The sequence below is a fragment of the Panthera pardus genome, unplaced genomic scaffold (assembly GCF_024362965.1).
Source record: "Panthera pardus isolate Hobbes unplaced genomic scaffold, ASM2436296v1 HiC_scaffold_2, whole genome shotgun sequence".
In the NCBI taxonomy this organism is placed as follows: Eukaryota; Metazoa; Chordata; class Mammalia; order Carnivora; family Felidae; genus Panthera; species Panthera pardus.
Window position 1 is genome coordinate 54,027,787 of NW_026526765.1, and position 14,564 is coordinate 54,042,350.

Consider the following 14,564-nt stretch of genomic DNA (forward strand, 5'->3'; position numbering starts at 1 on the left):
TGTAGATTGCTTCAGGTAGTATAGACATTTTAACAATATTTGTTCTTCCAAACTGTGAGCATGAAATGTCTTTCCATTTCTTCGCATTGTCTTGAATTTCTTTCATCAGTGTTTTATAGTTTTCAGAGTACAGGTCTTTCACCTCTTTGGTTAAGTTCATTCCTAGATATTTTATTGTTTTGGGTGCAGTTGTAAATGGTAGTTTTCTTAATTTTTGCTGCTTCATTATTAGTATATAGGAATGCAACAGATTTCTATACGTTGACTTTGTATCCTGTAACTTTACTAAAAATTTATTTATTCATTTATCAATTCTACTAGTTTTGTTGGTGGAGTCTTTAGAGTTTTCTATATATAGTGTCATGTCATCTGCAAATAGAGTTTTACTTCTCCTTAAGCAATTTGGATGCCTTTCACTTCTTTTTTGTTGTCAATTGCTGTAGCTAGGACTTTTTCCAGTCCTGTGTTGAATAAAAATGGTGAGAGTGAATATCCTTGTCTTGTTCCTGACCTTAAGGGAAAAGCTCTCAGTTTTTCACTATTGAGTATGATGTGATGTTAGCTGTGGGTTTTTCATAGATGGCCTTTATTATGTTGAGGTATGCTCCCTCTAGACATATTTTGCAGAGGGTTTTTATCATGAATGGATGTTGTACTTTGCCAGATATTTTTTCTGCATCTACTGAAATGATCATATGATTGTCATCCTTTTTCTTACTGATGTGATGTATCACACTGATTGTTTTGTGAATATTGAACCACCCTTGCATCCTGGGAATAAATCTTACTTGATTGTAGTGTAAGACTTTTTTAATGTATTGTTGGAATCAGTTTGCTAAAATTTTTGGAGGATTTTTGCATCCATATTTATAAGAGATACTGGCCTGTAGTTCCCTCCCTTCTTCTCTCTCCCTCTCCTTCTTTCTCCCTCTTTGTTTTTTTGTTTTGTTTTGGGGTTTTTTTTGGTGTCTTTATCTGGTTTTGGTATCAGGGTGATACTGGCCTCACAGAATGAATTTGGAAGTTATTCGTCCTCTTATAAGTTTAATTACTGAAAAGAGTAGGTATTAACTCTTCTTTAAATGTTTGGTAGATTCTTTTGTTACTATTAATAGTATTTTTACTAATATTCTTGTAGTCTCCTAGTATACTTGAATAAGAATTACTCTAAAACCATACATTTATGACTGCTCAACTTTAAAATTTAATGCCAAATTGCTTTACAAAACAATTTGTACACTCTACACTCTCACTAGCGTTGTACGAGTAACCATTGATCTACTTCCTCTCCACAGCTTGTTAGATTTCTTCAATTTTGCCAGTGTACTTAGTATAAAATGGCTTTTTTCCTGGAGATAATCCGCCTTCCCTTTTCTGTAAAAAGCTTATATATAAAAAATTATAAAAAAACTTTCTATCCCAAAAGGTATTAACTTATTTTTTTAAGCTTCATTTTTCCATCTAGAATGAATTTCTGAGTGCAGTAAAACTGGGATCAAATTTATTTTTGTTTTTCCATATGGAGAACATATTGCTTAATGCCCATTCATTGAATGGTACTTTCTTTCCCCAATGATCTTTTTTTTTTGAAACTAAATACATTTTAATAGAAAACAAAATACGAAGTGACTCTTATCAGAAAACAGAAATTTTTAGTCCTTTTTTGATGAATTCAAACTTGCTTTATCTTCAAAGCACAGTTGTATATGCGTGCATATGTACTTAATGATTTGTTCTCAAACTGTTCATTAAACTGCTATTGCAAGCAGGAGGTGGGAGCAAACAATCACAGGAGAAAAGGACACTGAGAAAGCCACCCATCTGAATAGATGGGCATTTGGAAATTTAACATTTTCTAATTCTATCTTTGGACTTATTGCTTCAGTTTATTTTCATTTCTTTACCACAATCCTTTCAGGGGAGAGAACTATTCACAGAAGTGCAGCCGCAAGGAGACTCTTCTTCTCCTACCATCACTGTGAAAGCCCAGGACTTGTTCAAACAAATCCACACACTCACTTCTAGAAACATGTCAGCCAGAGTGACCAGTCCATCACCCAGAAATTTTCCCTTTCTCCCAAAACACTGTGCTACCAAATTCTCTGAATTCCCTGAACCTCAAGATTCCAAATACCACAGCCAGTGATATAATGTATTATGACATATATATCATATATTATGCTTTAGTGCTGTTTTCAACCTTGTGAAGGGATTTCCCTTCCTGCTACTTTGAGAAATAGTACCTTAGGTTTCTAGCCTCTGCGACTTCACTCACCATCAGTATGCCAATAGTATTAAAATTCATTTCTTCAAACCAGGTCTTTCCTTTGAGCTTTATACCCATATATCCAGCTGCCTACTTGACGTCTCCAAGCAGATATCTCACTACCGTGTAATATTAACCTGTCTAAAACAACTTGTGATTTCCCTTCTCTCTCTTTCTACCTCTCCCTCATTCTTTTTTATTTCAGTCAGTGGCATCTTAATCTTCCCATCTTCTCTTTCTGTAAATCTTAGAGTCATCTTTAATCACTTTCTCTCCCTTTCTCCCAATATCCAGCGTGTTTAGTGAAATTCATATTTTGCCTTCAAAAGAGATTTCACATCTTTCGACTGCTAAGTTCTTTTTTTTTTTTTTTTTTAACATTTTTATTTATTTTTGAGACAGAGAGAGACAGAGCATGAACGGGGGAGGGTCAGAGAGAGGGAGACACAGAATCTGAAACAGGCTCCAGGCTCTGAGCTGTCAGCACAGAGCCCGATGCGGGGCTCGAACTCACGGACCGCGAGATCATGACCTGAGCCGAAGTCGGCCGCTTAACCGACTGAGCCACCCAGGCGCCCCTCGACTGCTAAGTTCTTAATCTAACCCTCCTTTTCACTCACCAGGACTGATGTGCACCACGGTGATTACTGGCCCATGGCTTTAGCATCTGCGCCGGCCGCCCTTATTCGGTAGACTCCAATCTCGTGTCTTAATGCAGTGTCCTACCTGCCTCAGAACACATATGCATCTTTTCCTTCTGAAATACTTTTCCTTAAATCCTTAGATAACTTTTCTTTGTCCATCACATCAGTTTAACTATAAATTCCCTAGAAAGGCCTTTTCTGAATCACCAAAGAAAGTATGTTCCCGATTTGCAGTTTAAGGTTTTCTAAAGTTTTCTTCATAACATATACCACAAATTTAATTATACATATTATTTCCCATTTTTTTGCCAAGGCCTGGAGAGGAATTTCCATATCTTACCATAAGACCATAACTCTGTGACCATATTTGCAGGGATCATAAATTTGTTCATTTTGGAGTAATTTTCATGTTAAGTATACTTCATATACATAGTAGGCACTTGTTTTTTTTTTTTTTTCTGAATGAACAGCATATGCCATATAAGCTCCTTAGTACCTCAGAACACTATATTGTTTTAATTTTCTTTTTACTTAGTTATAAAGCATTAACAGCTAATGAAATAGAAGATCTTAAGCTGAAGAACTCAGCACTTCAGGAAAAAGTGGCCAGTGCCGAGAAAAGTGCAGAGGACGTTCAACATCAGATATTGGCAACTGAGAGCGCAAATCAAGAATATGCAAGGTATGTGGGAAAAATAAAACCTGCCCATACTTGTAGCCTTAGAACTGTTAAGACAATTTAATGTTGAAAGCCAGCTAAGAAGTGATCCAGGGAATTATAGCTTTGGGTGATCTTCAATTACAAAGTAAGAATTTGCACAGTTAAGAGGGTACAATTCTTGAAGAGTTCCTTGAGTTGTGTTTTTCATTTGTTTTTTCAGTAAAAGAAAGGGGGGAAAGTTACTAAATGGCTATAAAATGTTTAGTGGACTCTCCTCTCTCAAACCCAAGGATGCTTCTAGATCTGCAGACCAAATCAGCACTTAAAGAAGCAGAAATTAAAGAAATCACAGTCTCTTCTCTTAAAACAATAACTGATTTGCGGAACCAACTCAAGCAACAAGGTGAAGAGTTTAGGAAACAACTGGAAGAGGAAGAAGCAAGGTAATCTAGGTTTAGAACTGGACTGCCACATAACCTCAGTTATTTCTTCTAGCACACTATGTTTTTTAATTTCATTTTTTTCCCTTACAGAAAAGCTGGAAAAGAAAACACAGTGGCAGAATTAACTGAGGAAATGAATAAGTGGCATCTCCTTTATGAAGAACTGTATAATAAAACAAAACCTTTCCAGGTTTGTCAGGACCACACTCACTTGTGTTTGGTTTAGGCGCTTTGTTCCCTGTCACAGTCACAACAGTGACCTGATTTTACTGAAAGATCATTTTGCTGTGCATTTCCAGTGCCGATTTAACTCCCTATTAAAGGGGACTTCACATTTTTTAAAATTATTCTGCAGACATTTTTTATGCCACTTTCTATAGGCTAAGAACTACCTTGTCATAAGAGACTTAACATTAATAATTTAGAAGGCTCTCCTGATAGAAATTTTTGATAATGAATCTATGTAAATTTTTGATGCTTATTTTGTTACAATCTTGCTCAGTGTTTCTCAAATTAATAAACTGATCTTCAAAAAGGATAAAGGCTAATCTTCACCCTTAAAAGAGTGGGAGGGCAGTATTGGTTATAACGTGATGATGCAGATGATATACAGAGTAGGCTGGCTCCTGGCCTTTCCATGGGTTTCTCCCTACTTTAATGACCTTTGAAATGAAATACACAAAAGTTTTTTTGAAAGAGCCAGAATTTATGGAGAACCTGAGAATATGTCAGCATGATCTGTTTTCGTCCATTGTTTTTTATGTTCTTGTACTTGAATTTCCTTGTAGTTTCTTTTTTCTTTTTTCCTCTGTAGTTTCTATGAGACAAGTAAGTTTAACATTTCTAATTATAAAAAACCTCTTTTTCAGCTACAACTGGATGCTTTTGAAGCAGAGAAACAGTCTTTGTTGAATGAACATGGTGCAGCTCAGGAACAGCTTAATAAACTAAGAGATTCTTATGCTAAATTACTGGGTCATCAAAATCTAAAGCAAAAAATCAAGCATGTTGTGAAACTGAAAGATGAAAATAGCCAACTCAAATCGGTTTGTAAAATAACACTTAGTCCTACTGAAGATATCAGGGTGGGGTATTTTTTATTCTAACTATAACATTTAAGTTCAACAAAGAATTTTGATATCAGGAAAACTTAAGTTTATAGGGGAAAATCCATCTGATTATGGATTTATTTTAGACCATTGACCAGATGGGTATTATGTTCTCAGGTTTTCCAAATACTTCATTAGTGTATTAGAAATCACTAGTGGGACACCTGGGTGGCTGATTCGGTTAAACACCTAACTTCAGCTCAAGTCATGATTTCATAGTTCATAGGTTCAAGCCCCATATTGGGGCCTCTGCTGTCATCACAGAGCCCCCTTCAGATCCTCTCTCTCTCTCTCTTTCTCTCTCTCTCTCTCTCTCTCTCTCTCCAGCCCTCCCCCACTCTCATACATTCTCACTGTCTTTCAAAAATAAACATTTTTTAAACATTTTTTAAAATCACTAGGGGCATCTGGGTGGCTCAGTTGGTTAAGTGTCTGACTTCAGCTCAGGTCATGATCTCACGGTTTGTGGGTTTGAGCCCTGCGTTGGGCCTGTGCTGACAGCTCAGAGCCTGGAGCCTGCTCTAGATTCTGTGTCTCCCTTACTCTCTGCCCTTCCCCGCCCCTCCCCCCCGCCCCCAATTCATATTGTGTCTCTCAAAAACATAAATAAACATTAAAATTTTTTTTCAAAAACTATCACCAGTGTAATTGGAAGAATTCACAGAGCTTTACATATCCATTTCTATTTGCAAAATAGCAAAATCCTTGGTATAAATAAATATAAAGATAAGCAGTATTCAAAAATAGTTAAGCATTTGGGATACCTGGCTGGCTTAGTGGGTAGAGCACATGACTCTTAATCTTGGGGTCATGAGATTACTTTAAAAAAGCAGTTAATCATTTAAGTTGTTTTTAACAGCCTTATTAAGATATAATTTACATACCATACAATTCACCCATTTAAAGTTGAGTTTTATACAACTCAGTAGGTCTTAGTACATTCAGAAATATGCAACCATCTGCACAATTTTAGGATATTTGCATCACCTCAGACTGAAACTCCTTACCCTTTAACTGTCATCTCCTTATCTCCTCATTCATCCCTCCCACTACTAAACTACTTTTTGTCCATAAATTTCCCTATTCTGAATATTTCCTATTTGTGCGCTCAAATAATATGTGGTCTTTTGTGGCTGGCTTGTTTTGATTAACAGTGTTTTCAAAGTTCATCCATGTAGTATAGCATGTGTCCGTACTTCATTCTTCTTTATGACCTAATAATATTTAATTGCTTAGATATGTCACATTTTATTTATCCATTTGTCAGTTGATAGACATCTGACTTGTTTCCATCTTCAGAATGTTATGAATAATGCTACCATAAACATTCATGTACAAGTTTTTGTGTGGACATGTTTTGGTTTCTCTTGGGTTGTACTTAAAAGTGAAATTTCTAGGTAATTGGGTAACTTAATGTTTACTCTTTTGAGGAACTGTTTTCTACAGCAGTTATATCTTTCTACATTCCACCTATAAAGTATGAGGGTTCTGGTTTTTCCATATCTTTACCAACATTTGTTATGTGACTTTTTCATTCGGACTATACTAGTGGATATGAAGAGATACCTAATTGTGGTTTTAATTTGCATTTCCCTGGTGACTGATAATGACCATCTATTCACATCCTTATTGGCCATTTGTATATCTTCCCTGGAAGAAATATCTGTTTATACCCTTTGCCTATTTTTATTTGGATTATTGTTTTTTTTTAACAAATTATGAGAGTCCTTTATATATTATGTATATGTTCCTTATCACATGTAGTCTTTGAAAATATTTTCTCTCATTCTGTACATTCACTTTCTTGATGTTTTTTGAAGCACAAAATTTTGACAAAGTCTGATGTATCTATTTTTTCCTCTGTTTCTTGTTCTTTATTCTCTAACAATCTTTTGCCAAATCCCAGATCTTGAAGATTTATCCCTATGTTTTCTTCTAAGGGTTTTTACAGTTTTAACTTTTACATTTAGTTCATTGATATATTTGAGGGTTTTGTATACAGTGAGAGCTAAGTGTCCAACTTTATACTTTAGCATGTGGATATCTAGTTGTTCTCATGCCATTTGGTGAAGAGACTATTCATTCCTCTAATGAATGATCTGCACACCCTTGTTGAAAATCAGCTGACCACATATTTATGGTTTATTTCTAGACTCTCAAATGTTTTCCACTGATCTATATAGCTATCCTTGTGCTTCCACACTGTCTTAATTACAGTTGGATTGTAGTAAGTTTTAAAACCAGAAGACATGCATAAATAAATAAATAAATAACCTTAAAAAAGGGTAGGGACACCTGGGTGGCTCAGTCAGTTAAACATCCGACTCTTGATTTTGACTCAGGTTCTATGGATTCAAGCCCTGTGTCAGGCTCTGTACTGATGTCACAGAGCCTACTTGGGATTCTATGAAGGAAGGAAATGAGGGAGAGAGGGCAAAGGGGAAAGGAAAGGAATCCTTAAAACCAGGAGGCATGAATCCGCCTACTTTTCTTCTTTTTCAAGATTGTTTTGGCTATTCTGGGTCCCTTGCAATTCCATATGAATTGCAGAATCAGCTATTCAGTTTTTACAAAGAAGTCATCTGAGATTCACATGGGAATTATGTTGAATCTGTAGATAGGTTTGGGTCATATTGCCATCTTAACTATGTTACATCTTCTGATCCATGAACATGGGATGTTTTTCCAATTATTTACATCTTTAATCTCTTTCAACAATGGTTTGGAGTTTTGAAATTATAAGTTTTACACTTTTGTTAAACTTGTTCCTAGGTATTTTATCCTTTTTGAGGTTATTGTAAATGAAGTTGTTTTCTTAATTTCATTTTCAGATGGTTCCTGGCAAGTGTGTAGAAATAAAATTGATTTTTGTATACTGAAATTGTATCTTTCAATCTTGCTGAACTCATTTATTTGTTGTAATAGATTTTTAGTGGTTTCCTTAGGATTTTCTGTATAGATGATCATTTGTAAATAGAGATAGTTTTACTTCTCTTTTAACCTGAATGCCTTTGATTACTTTTTCTTGCCTAATAAGTTCCCTGGCTGGAACCTCCAGACAAAGTTGAATAGAAGGTGTGAGTGGAGATCCTTGTTTTGGTCCTGATTTGGGTGGGGGAAAGCATTCACACTTTCTCTGTTAAGTATACTATTAGTTGCAGGCTTGTCACAGATACTCTTTATCAGGGTGAGAAAATTTCCTTCTATTCCTGGTTTTTTTAGTGTTTTTACCATGAAAGGGTATTAAATTTTGTCAAACACCTTTTCTGTGTCTATTGAGATGATCATGTGACTTTCATTCTGTTTATTTCTTAAATTAACTGATTTTTGGATATTAAATTAACCTTGCATTCTGATAAATTTTGCTTGGCCATGATGCATAATTCCCTTTGTATTGCTGGATTTCTTTTGCTAATATATGCTGAGGTTTTTTTCATCCATATTCCCAACAGATACTGGTCTACAGGTTTCATACAATATTTTTGGTATTATTTGGTTCTGGTATCAATGCTGACCTCATAAAATTGGGAAAAATTTTGTTTTTTCTATTTTTTGAAATAGTTTGTGAATTGGTATTAATTATTCATTGACTGTGCAATAGAATTCAGTAGTGAAGCCATCTGGATCTGAGCTTTTTGTGTGTGTGGGTAGTTTTTATTATCCAGTCTCTTCTTATGAGTCTATTCATACTGTCTTTTTGAGAGAGTTTCAGTAGTTTGTGTCTTTCTATGAAGTTCTCTGTTTCATTTAAGTTATCTCACTTATGGATATACAACTCTTCATAGTATTTTTTTTGTAATCCTTTTTATTTTGGTAAGGTCAGTCACCATGTCCCTTCTTTCATTTCTGATTCTAGTAATTTGACTATTCACACTTTTTTTTTTTTTTTTTTTTTTTTTAGTTCTCTTAGTTCTGTGAACATATTTATAATGGCTACTTTGAAACTGTTTTTGAATAAATCCAGTATCTGGTTACTCTCGCAGTTTTTGTTCCCTGCTTTTTTCCAATGTATAGGTCATGCTTTCCTGCCTTTTTTGTTGGAAAGTGGATATTTTAGATTATATGTTGTAGCACCTTTGATTACAGCCCTTTCCTTCAAGGTGTGTTGTTATTTTCTTGTTGATTTGTTTAGTAATTGGCTGGGTTGTGCTAGTGAAGTCTGTTCCTCCTCCCCCACCCCCCACCCCCCCAGTAGTGTAGTGCCTCTGATACTCCTGCTCAGGGAGGTTCAGTCTGAAGTGTGCCCACGGTCACCCTGGGATGACACTGATTTTGGTAGAGCTGTCTCCTCTATTTCCCTCATCACACATTAAACTAGATAACTTATTGCTCTTAACAGTGCCCTGGAGTATAAATTGCTCTTCACAATAATCCAGTTGAATTCTGGCTCCTTTGTTGGAATTATGTCTGAGGTCATTGATTGATTGTGTGCTGACCCCAGAAGGACTTCTCCCAGCTGTCTTATTCACCAGTTGTAAACCTACAGCTTCGCCTGTATTTTGAATCACCTCCCAGCTCCCTTGCGCCACCACCTTGACTGTTATTCACAGCACCCTCCAGCTTGAACTTCTCCAAATGCTGTTGCAAGTGAAGTCAGTTCCTTTGGGGAGAAATTAGGAACTATGTGTTTTATAGTCTACTTCTCTACCCCTGCTCCCCCAGATAAAATCTCTGAGACAGGGTTCTGGAGCTGAAGTAGGAGAAAATGACAAGCTTTTTCTCTGAATGAGACATCTGGCCTGGGAACTGAGTGCTTGACAAACGTGGGGGAGAGGGGCAAGGAGAGCACCCTCAGGTTCTCTCAGCTTGCCTTTTCTGGCATGGAATCATCACCTTATGAGCCAAGGCAGCAAAGGTGATCAGGGTCCCAGCATTTTCTGCACACAGCACCTAAGGTAGAGCCCCTGTTGCACAGAAGAAAGGATCCTTCACCTCTCAACCACATTTGCTTGGGATGTGGCCTCAGCAACATGAAAAGCCTCTGAGTTGGAGCTGGAGAAACAGAGGGCCCTGTTCTTGCCTGCAGCTGTCTATGCCACCTTGCTAAACTGGGAGTTGCGAGAGAGGGAGCAGACTTGGGTCAAATACCACAGACCCTTACCTTTTTTTTTTTTTTACCATATTTTTGTAGATTTGGTTGAATAGATGTTTCTTCATTGGCTGTTTTGCCTTAGAACCATTTTTACAGGCTTTAAATGGTTGCCCTTTTTTTTTTTTTTAATAATTTTTAGTTTCATTAGGAAGCAGGTTACTGGAGCTTCTCTTGCTATCATGCCACAAGTTCATCTCAGCATTTAATTTGGAGATGAACTTTTATCGGAAACATAGCTTTGTATCTGTAGAGTGGCAAAAAGACTGAAATGTCTCATTATCCCCTTTGTCACACCTGTTCAGTGTCATTTTATAATTTGTAGTATTAAAGCCTGTATCTAGTAGTGATTTTTTGCCTTTTGGTTTGATACATGAGCACCTTGGGAAATTTGTCAGTAACACTGATAACACATTTCACCAACATGAGGTTTAGTAATTGTTTGTTTTCTATATTTCTCTTACATAGGAGGTGTCAAAACTCCGCTCTCAGCTTGCTAAGAAAAAACAAAGTGAAACAAAACTTCAGGAGGAATTGAATAAAGTTCTGGGTATCAAACACTTTGATCCTTCAAAGGCTTTTCTTCATGAAAGTAAAGAAAATTTTGCTCTCAAAACCCCATTGAAAGAAGGTAAGAAATGAATAAATGGATAAGTGTCATCTTCCTTTGAATTTGCTTTCACAGCATATCACAGATTGTCCATTTTTATGAACTGTGAAAATTTGTTGACAGTTTCTGATATAAAAAATTGATATTGGGGCATCTGGGTGGCTCAGTTGGTTAAGCGTTAAGACTCCGGCTCAGGTCATGATCTCACCATTCATGGGTTCGAGCCCTGCATTGGGCTCTGGGCTGACAGCTCAGAGGCTGGAACCTGCTTCGGATTCTGTGTGTCTCTGTCTCTCTGTCTCTCTGTCTCTCTGTCTCTCTCTCTCTCTCTCTCTGCCCCACCCTGCTTGTGTTCTCTCTCTCTCTCTCTCTCTCTCTCTCTCTCTCAAAAATAAATAAATAAACTTTTTTTTTAATGGTGAATGAAAAAATATAATTATGGTACAAAATATTGCTTCACCTGCCTTACAGAAGATGGAAATGCCTGTTTTTAGTTTATAATGGCTGACAGATTAGTTTCAACGTAGATTACTAACACCTCTTTTTAATAATTCTTCCAGGCAATACAAACTGCTGTTGAGCTCCTGTGGAGTTTCAAGAATGATGCGAGTAAACATCTGAAAGACCTGTTAAAGATTATTTCATTCTTACTATTTTTATTACTGTTATTGCTATTGTTGCTGTTACTGTTATGTTTGTAATGAGTATTTTTAATGTATTTAATATTAACTTCCTATGCTTACATATGTAAATGGAAGTTCAACATTTTTACCAATATGACTTCTGACTTTTTTTTTCTATTGTCTGTACCTCCCCTTGATGCTTACCTTTATCACCTCATTCTAAACCTCACTGGCCTTCCATCTTTACAACTCATCCCAGCAAATCAACGTTCCTTTAAAAATCACTCAGATTATTATTCCCCTACTCTGAAACCTTATTTGGTTTCAAGATTCAAATCCATAGGTTTTTTGGTGTGATACTGGAGGCCTTTTCTAATCTGAGCCTCTTAAGCTAGGCTAAAACACGTTGGCCCGTTCCTGCCTCTCCGTTGATTGTCTAACAAGGTTCATTCTATCATACCCATCATCCATTTTTCCAGTTCAAATAAGAAATAAGTGTATGCCTAACTCCATAGTAATCTCTTTGTCTCCTACCAGGGTCACTAAGTTGGTCAACAATTTGTGGATTCCTAGACTCTATCTCAGTCCTACTAAATTAGAATCTGGTGTTTAGCTTGAAAATACACATTTTTAACAAACTCTGCAGTCAATTCTTAGATTCAGTAACACTCTGAAAACCTATGCTCATAACCTCAACAGAATTTGTTATAGAGTGCTTGCCATCTGACTACTGGCTGCTTGGTTAATATTTTTGTAATATGAAATAAAATCACACATTAAGTCATTTACCCAATTATTCAACTTGTATTATATGAAGTTACATTAATGCTTCTATTTAAGGTATATTTATTGTCTCTGCTCTCCCCTCTCTATCTTGTCCCCAGAATCATTCTTGGTAGTATATTATGTAGAAATGGTGAATCGTCATCTAACATAACTGATGTACAAAGTTGGTATGATATTATAAGCCACAGTTCTGAAGAAATATAGAAATTATAAAAAAAAATGCACTTCAAATATAAAGACAAAAATAAGTGAAAATTAAAGCAATTTTAAAACATACCATACTGAGACATGACATTAGCAAGATGGCAGAATAGAACCCTTGGACCTGCCTTCTCCCCACGGACATACTGATTCAGCAATAATACATAGACAAATTCCCCTTGTGAGAAATCCAGAAACTAGTTGAGAGTGCCAAGAATATAAGTAGAGAAAGGATAATATCTTCAGAAATATATCTAAGTGCAAAAGAACGAACCATATATAAAAATCATCTCAAAAACCTTAAAGTATAAAACAGCTAGAAGAAATGTAATAGGAAATCTTCATGACATTGGTCTTAGTGCTGATTTCTCATACCAAAAGTCACAGGCAACAAAAGCAAAGTGGATAAGTGGGACTACATCCAACTAAATTTTCTGCATGACAAAAGAAACAACAAAGTGAAAAGAACCTATAGAATTCAAGAAAATATTTGCAAACTGTACATCAAAGGGGTTAATTTTCAAAATGTGTAAGAAATTACAACGCGATAGCAAAATAATAATATAATGTAAAAATTGCTAAAGAATTTGAATAGTTATTTCTCCAAAGAAGACATACAAGTGTTCAACAGCCATAGGAAGAGATGCTCAGAATCACTAGTCATCACAAAGAGACAATATTTCACACCTGTTAGGATGGTTATTATCAAAAAAAAAAAAGTAAATATTAGGATATGGAAGCATTAGGACCCTTGTTTTTTGTGGTTTATTTATTTATTTAAATTCAAGTTAGTTAACATACAGTGTAGTATTGGTTTCAGGAGTAGAACCCAGTGATTAGAACAATTGTACAGTTGTTGGTGAGAAGGTAAAATAGTGTAGCCACTATGGAAAATAGTATAGAGGTTCCTCAAAAAATTTAAAATAGAACTACCATGTGATTCAGCAACCCCACTTCTGAATATTTATCCAAAAGAATTGAAATGAGAATCACAAGAAGGTATTTGCACTTCTGTGTCCATTGCAGTATTATTCACATTAGCCAAGCTATGGAAACAACCTAAACGTCCACTGACAGATGAATGGATAAAGGAAATACATACAATGGAATATTATTTGGCCTTTAAAAAAGAAAGAAACCGGGGCGCCTGGGTGGCTTGGTCGGTTAAGCGTCTGACTTCGGCTCAGGTCATGATCTCACGGTCTGTGAGTTCGAGCCCCGCGTCGGGCTCTGTGCTGACAGCTCAGAGCCTGGAGCCTGTTTCAGATTCTGTGTCTCCCTCTCTCTCTGCCCCTCCCCCGTTCATGCTCTGTCTCTCTCTGTCTCAAAAATAAATAAACGTTAAAAAAAAAAAAAAAAAGAAAGAAACCCTGCCTTACTGCTATAACAACACAAAATTAGTGGCTTTAAAGAACACAAATTTATTATATAATAATTCTGGAGGTCAGACGTCTACAATGAGTGTTATGAAGCCAAAAAATAGATGTTGGTGGGGCTGTGTCCCTTCTGAAGGCTCTAGGGACAAATCTATTTTCATGTCTTTTCTAACTTCTAGTGGCTGCCTGCATTCCTTGGCCCATATCTCCTTCCTCCATCTTCAAAGCATCACTCCAACCCCTGCTTCAATTGTCACATCTTTCTTACTCTGACCTTCCTCCTTCCATCTAAGGACCTTTTGATTATATTGGACCCACAGAGTTGATCAAGTATAATCTTCCCATCTCAAAGTCTCTAATAATATCTGGAAAGTTCCTTTTTTCATGTAAAGTAATATTCATAGGTTCCAGAGATTACTATGTGGACATCATTGAAAGAACCATTGTTTTGTTTACCACAGTCATCAAAGATGATACAGTATTTCCAAGGTGTTCTTGGACACTTGATCTTGGAATCCAGCCATCTTTTGTTGATTCCCTTCCTTCAAGCCAACTGCCCCAGGTGATGTGGAACAGCAATGAATGGCCTGGGCTGATCCCTACCCAAATTACAGATTCATGGGCAAAATAAATACCCAAATTATAGATTTGTAGGCAAAATAAATAACAGCAATTAGGACGATAATTGATCCTAAAATTCTTACCAGACCACCTTCTGTTTAATTCACTTTACTATTTATGTTAGGTGTAACGGTC

General features: G+C 36.2%; 1 protein-coding gene and 1 long non-coding RNA gene across 2 annotated transcripts in view; one reads left to right on the forward strand and one right to left on the reverse strand.

The window, feature by feature from the left end:
- Positions 1 to 12,241, forward strand: part of HMMR (hyaluronan mediated motility receptor) — a 39,874-nt gene extending 27,633 nt beyond the window's left edge. The window contains exons 13-18 of the mRNA XM_019450235.2: positions 3,446 to 3,592; positions 3,862 to 4,014; positions 4,105 to 4,204; positions 4,884 to 5,060; positions 10,681 to 10,843; positions 11,383 to 12,241. Coding sequence (XP_019305780.2) covers positions 3,446 to 3,592; positions 3,862 to 4,014; positions 4,105 to 4,204; positions 4,884 to 5,060; positions 10,681 to 10,843; positions 11,383 to 11,402 — 760 coding nt within the window. The 3' untranslated portion in view covers positions 11,403 to 12,241. The remainder of the gene's footprint in view (positions 1 to 3,445; positions 3,593 to 3,861; positions 4,015 to 4,104; positions 4,205 to 4,883; positions 5,061 to 10,680; positions 10,844 to 11,382) is intronic.
- Positions 1 to 14,564, reverse strand: part of LOC109267449 (uncharacterized) — a 52,707-nt gene that overhangs the window by 23,639 nt on the left and 14,504 nt on the right. The gene's annotated exons all lie outside the window — the stretch shown is intronic.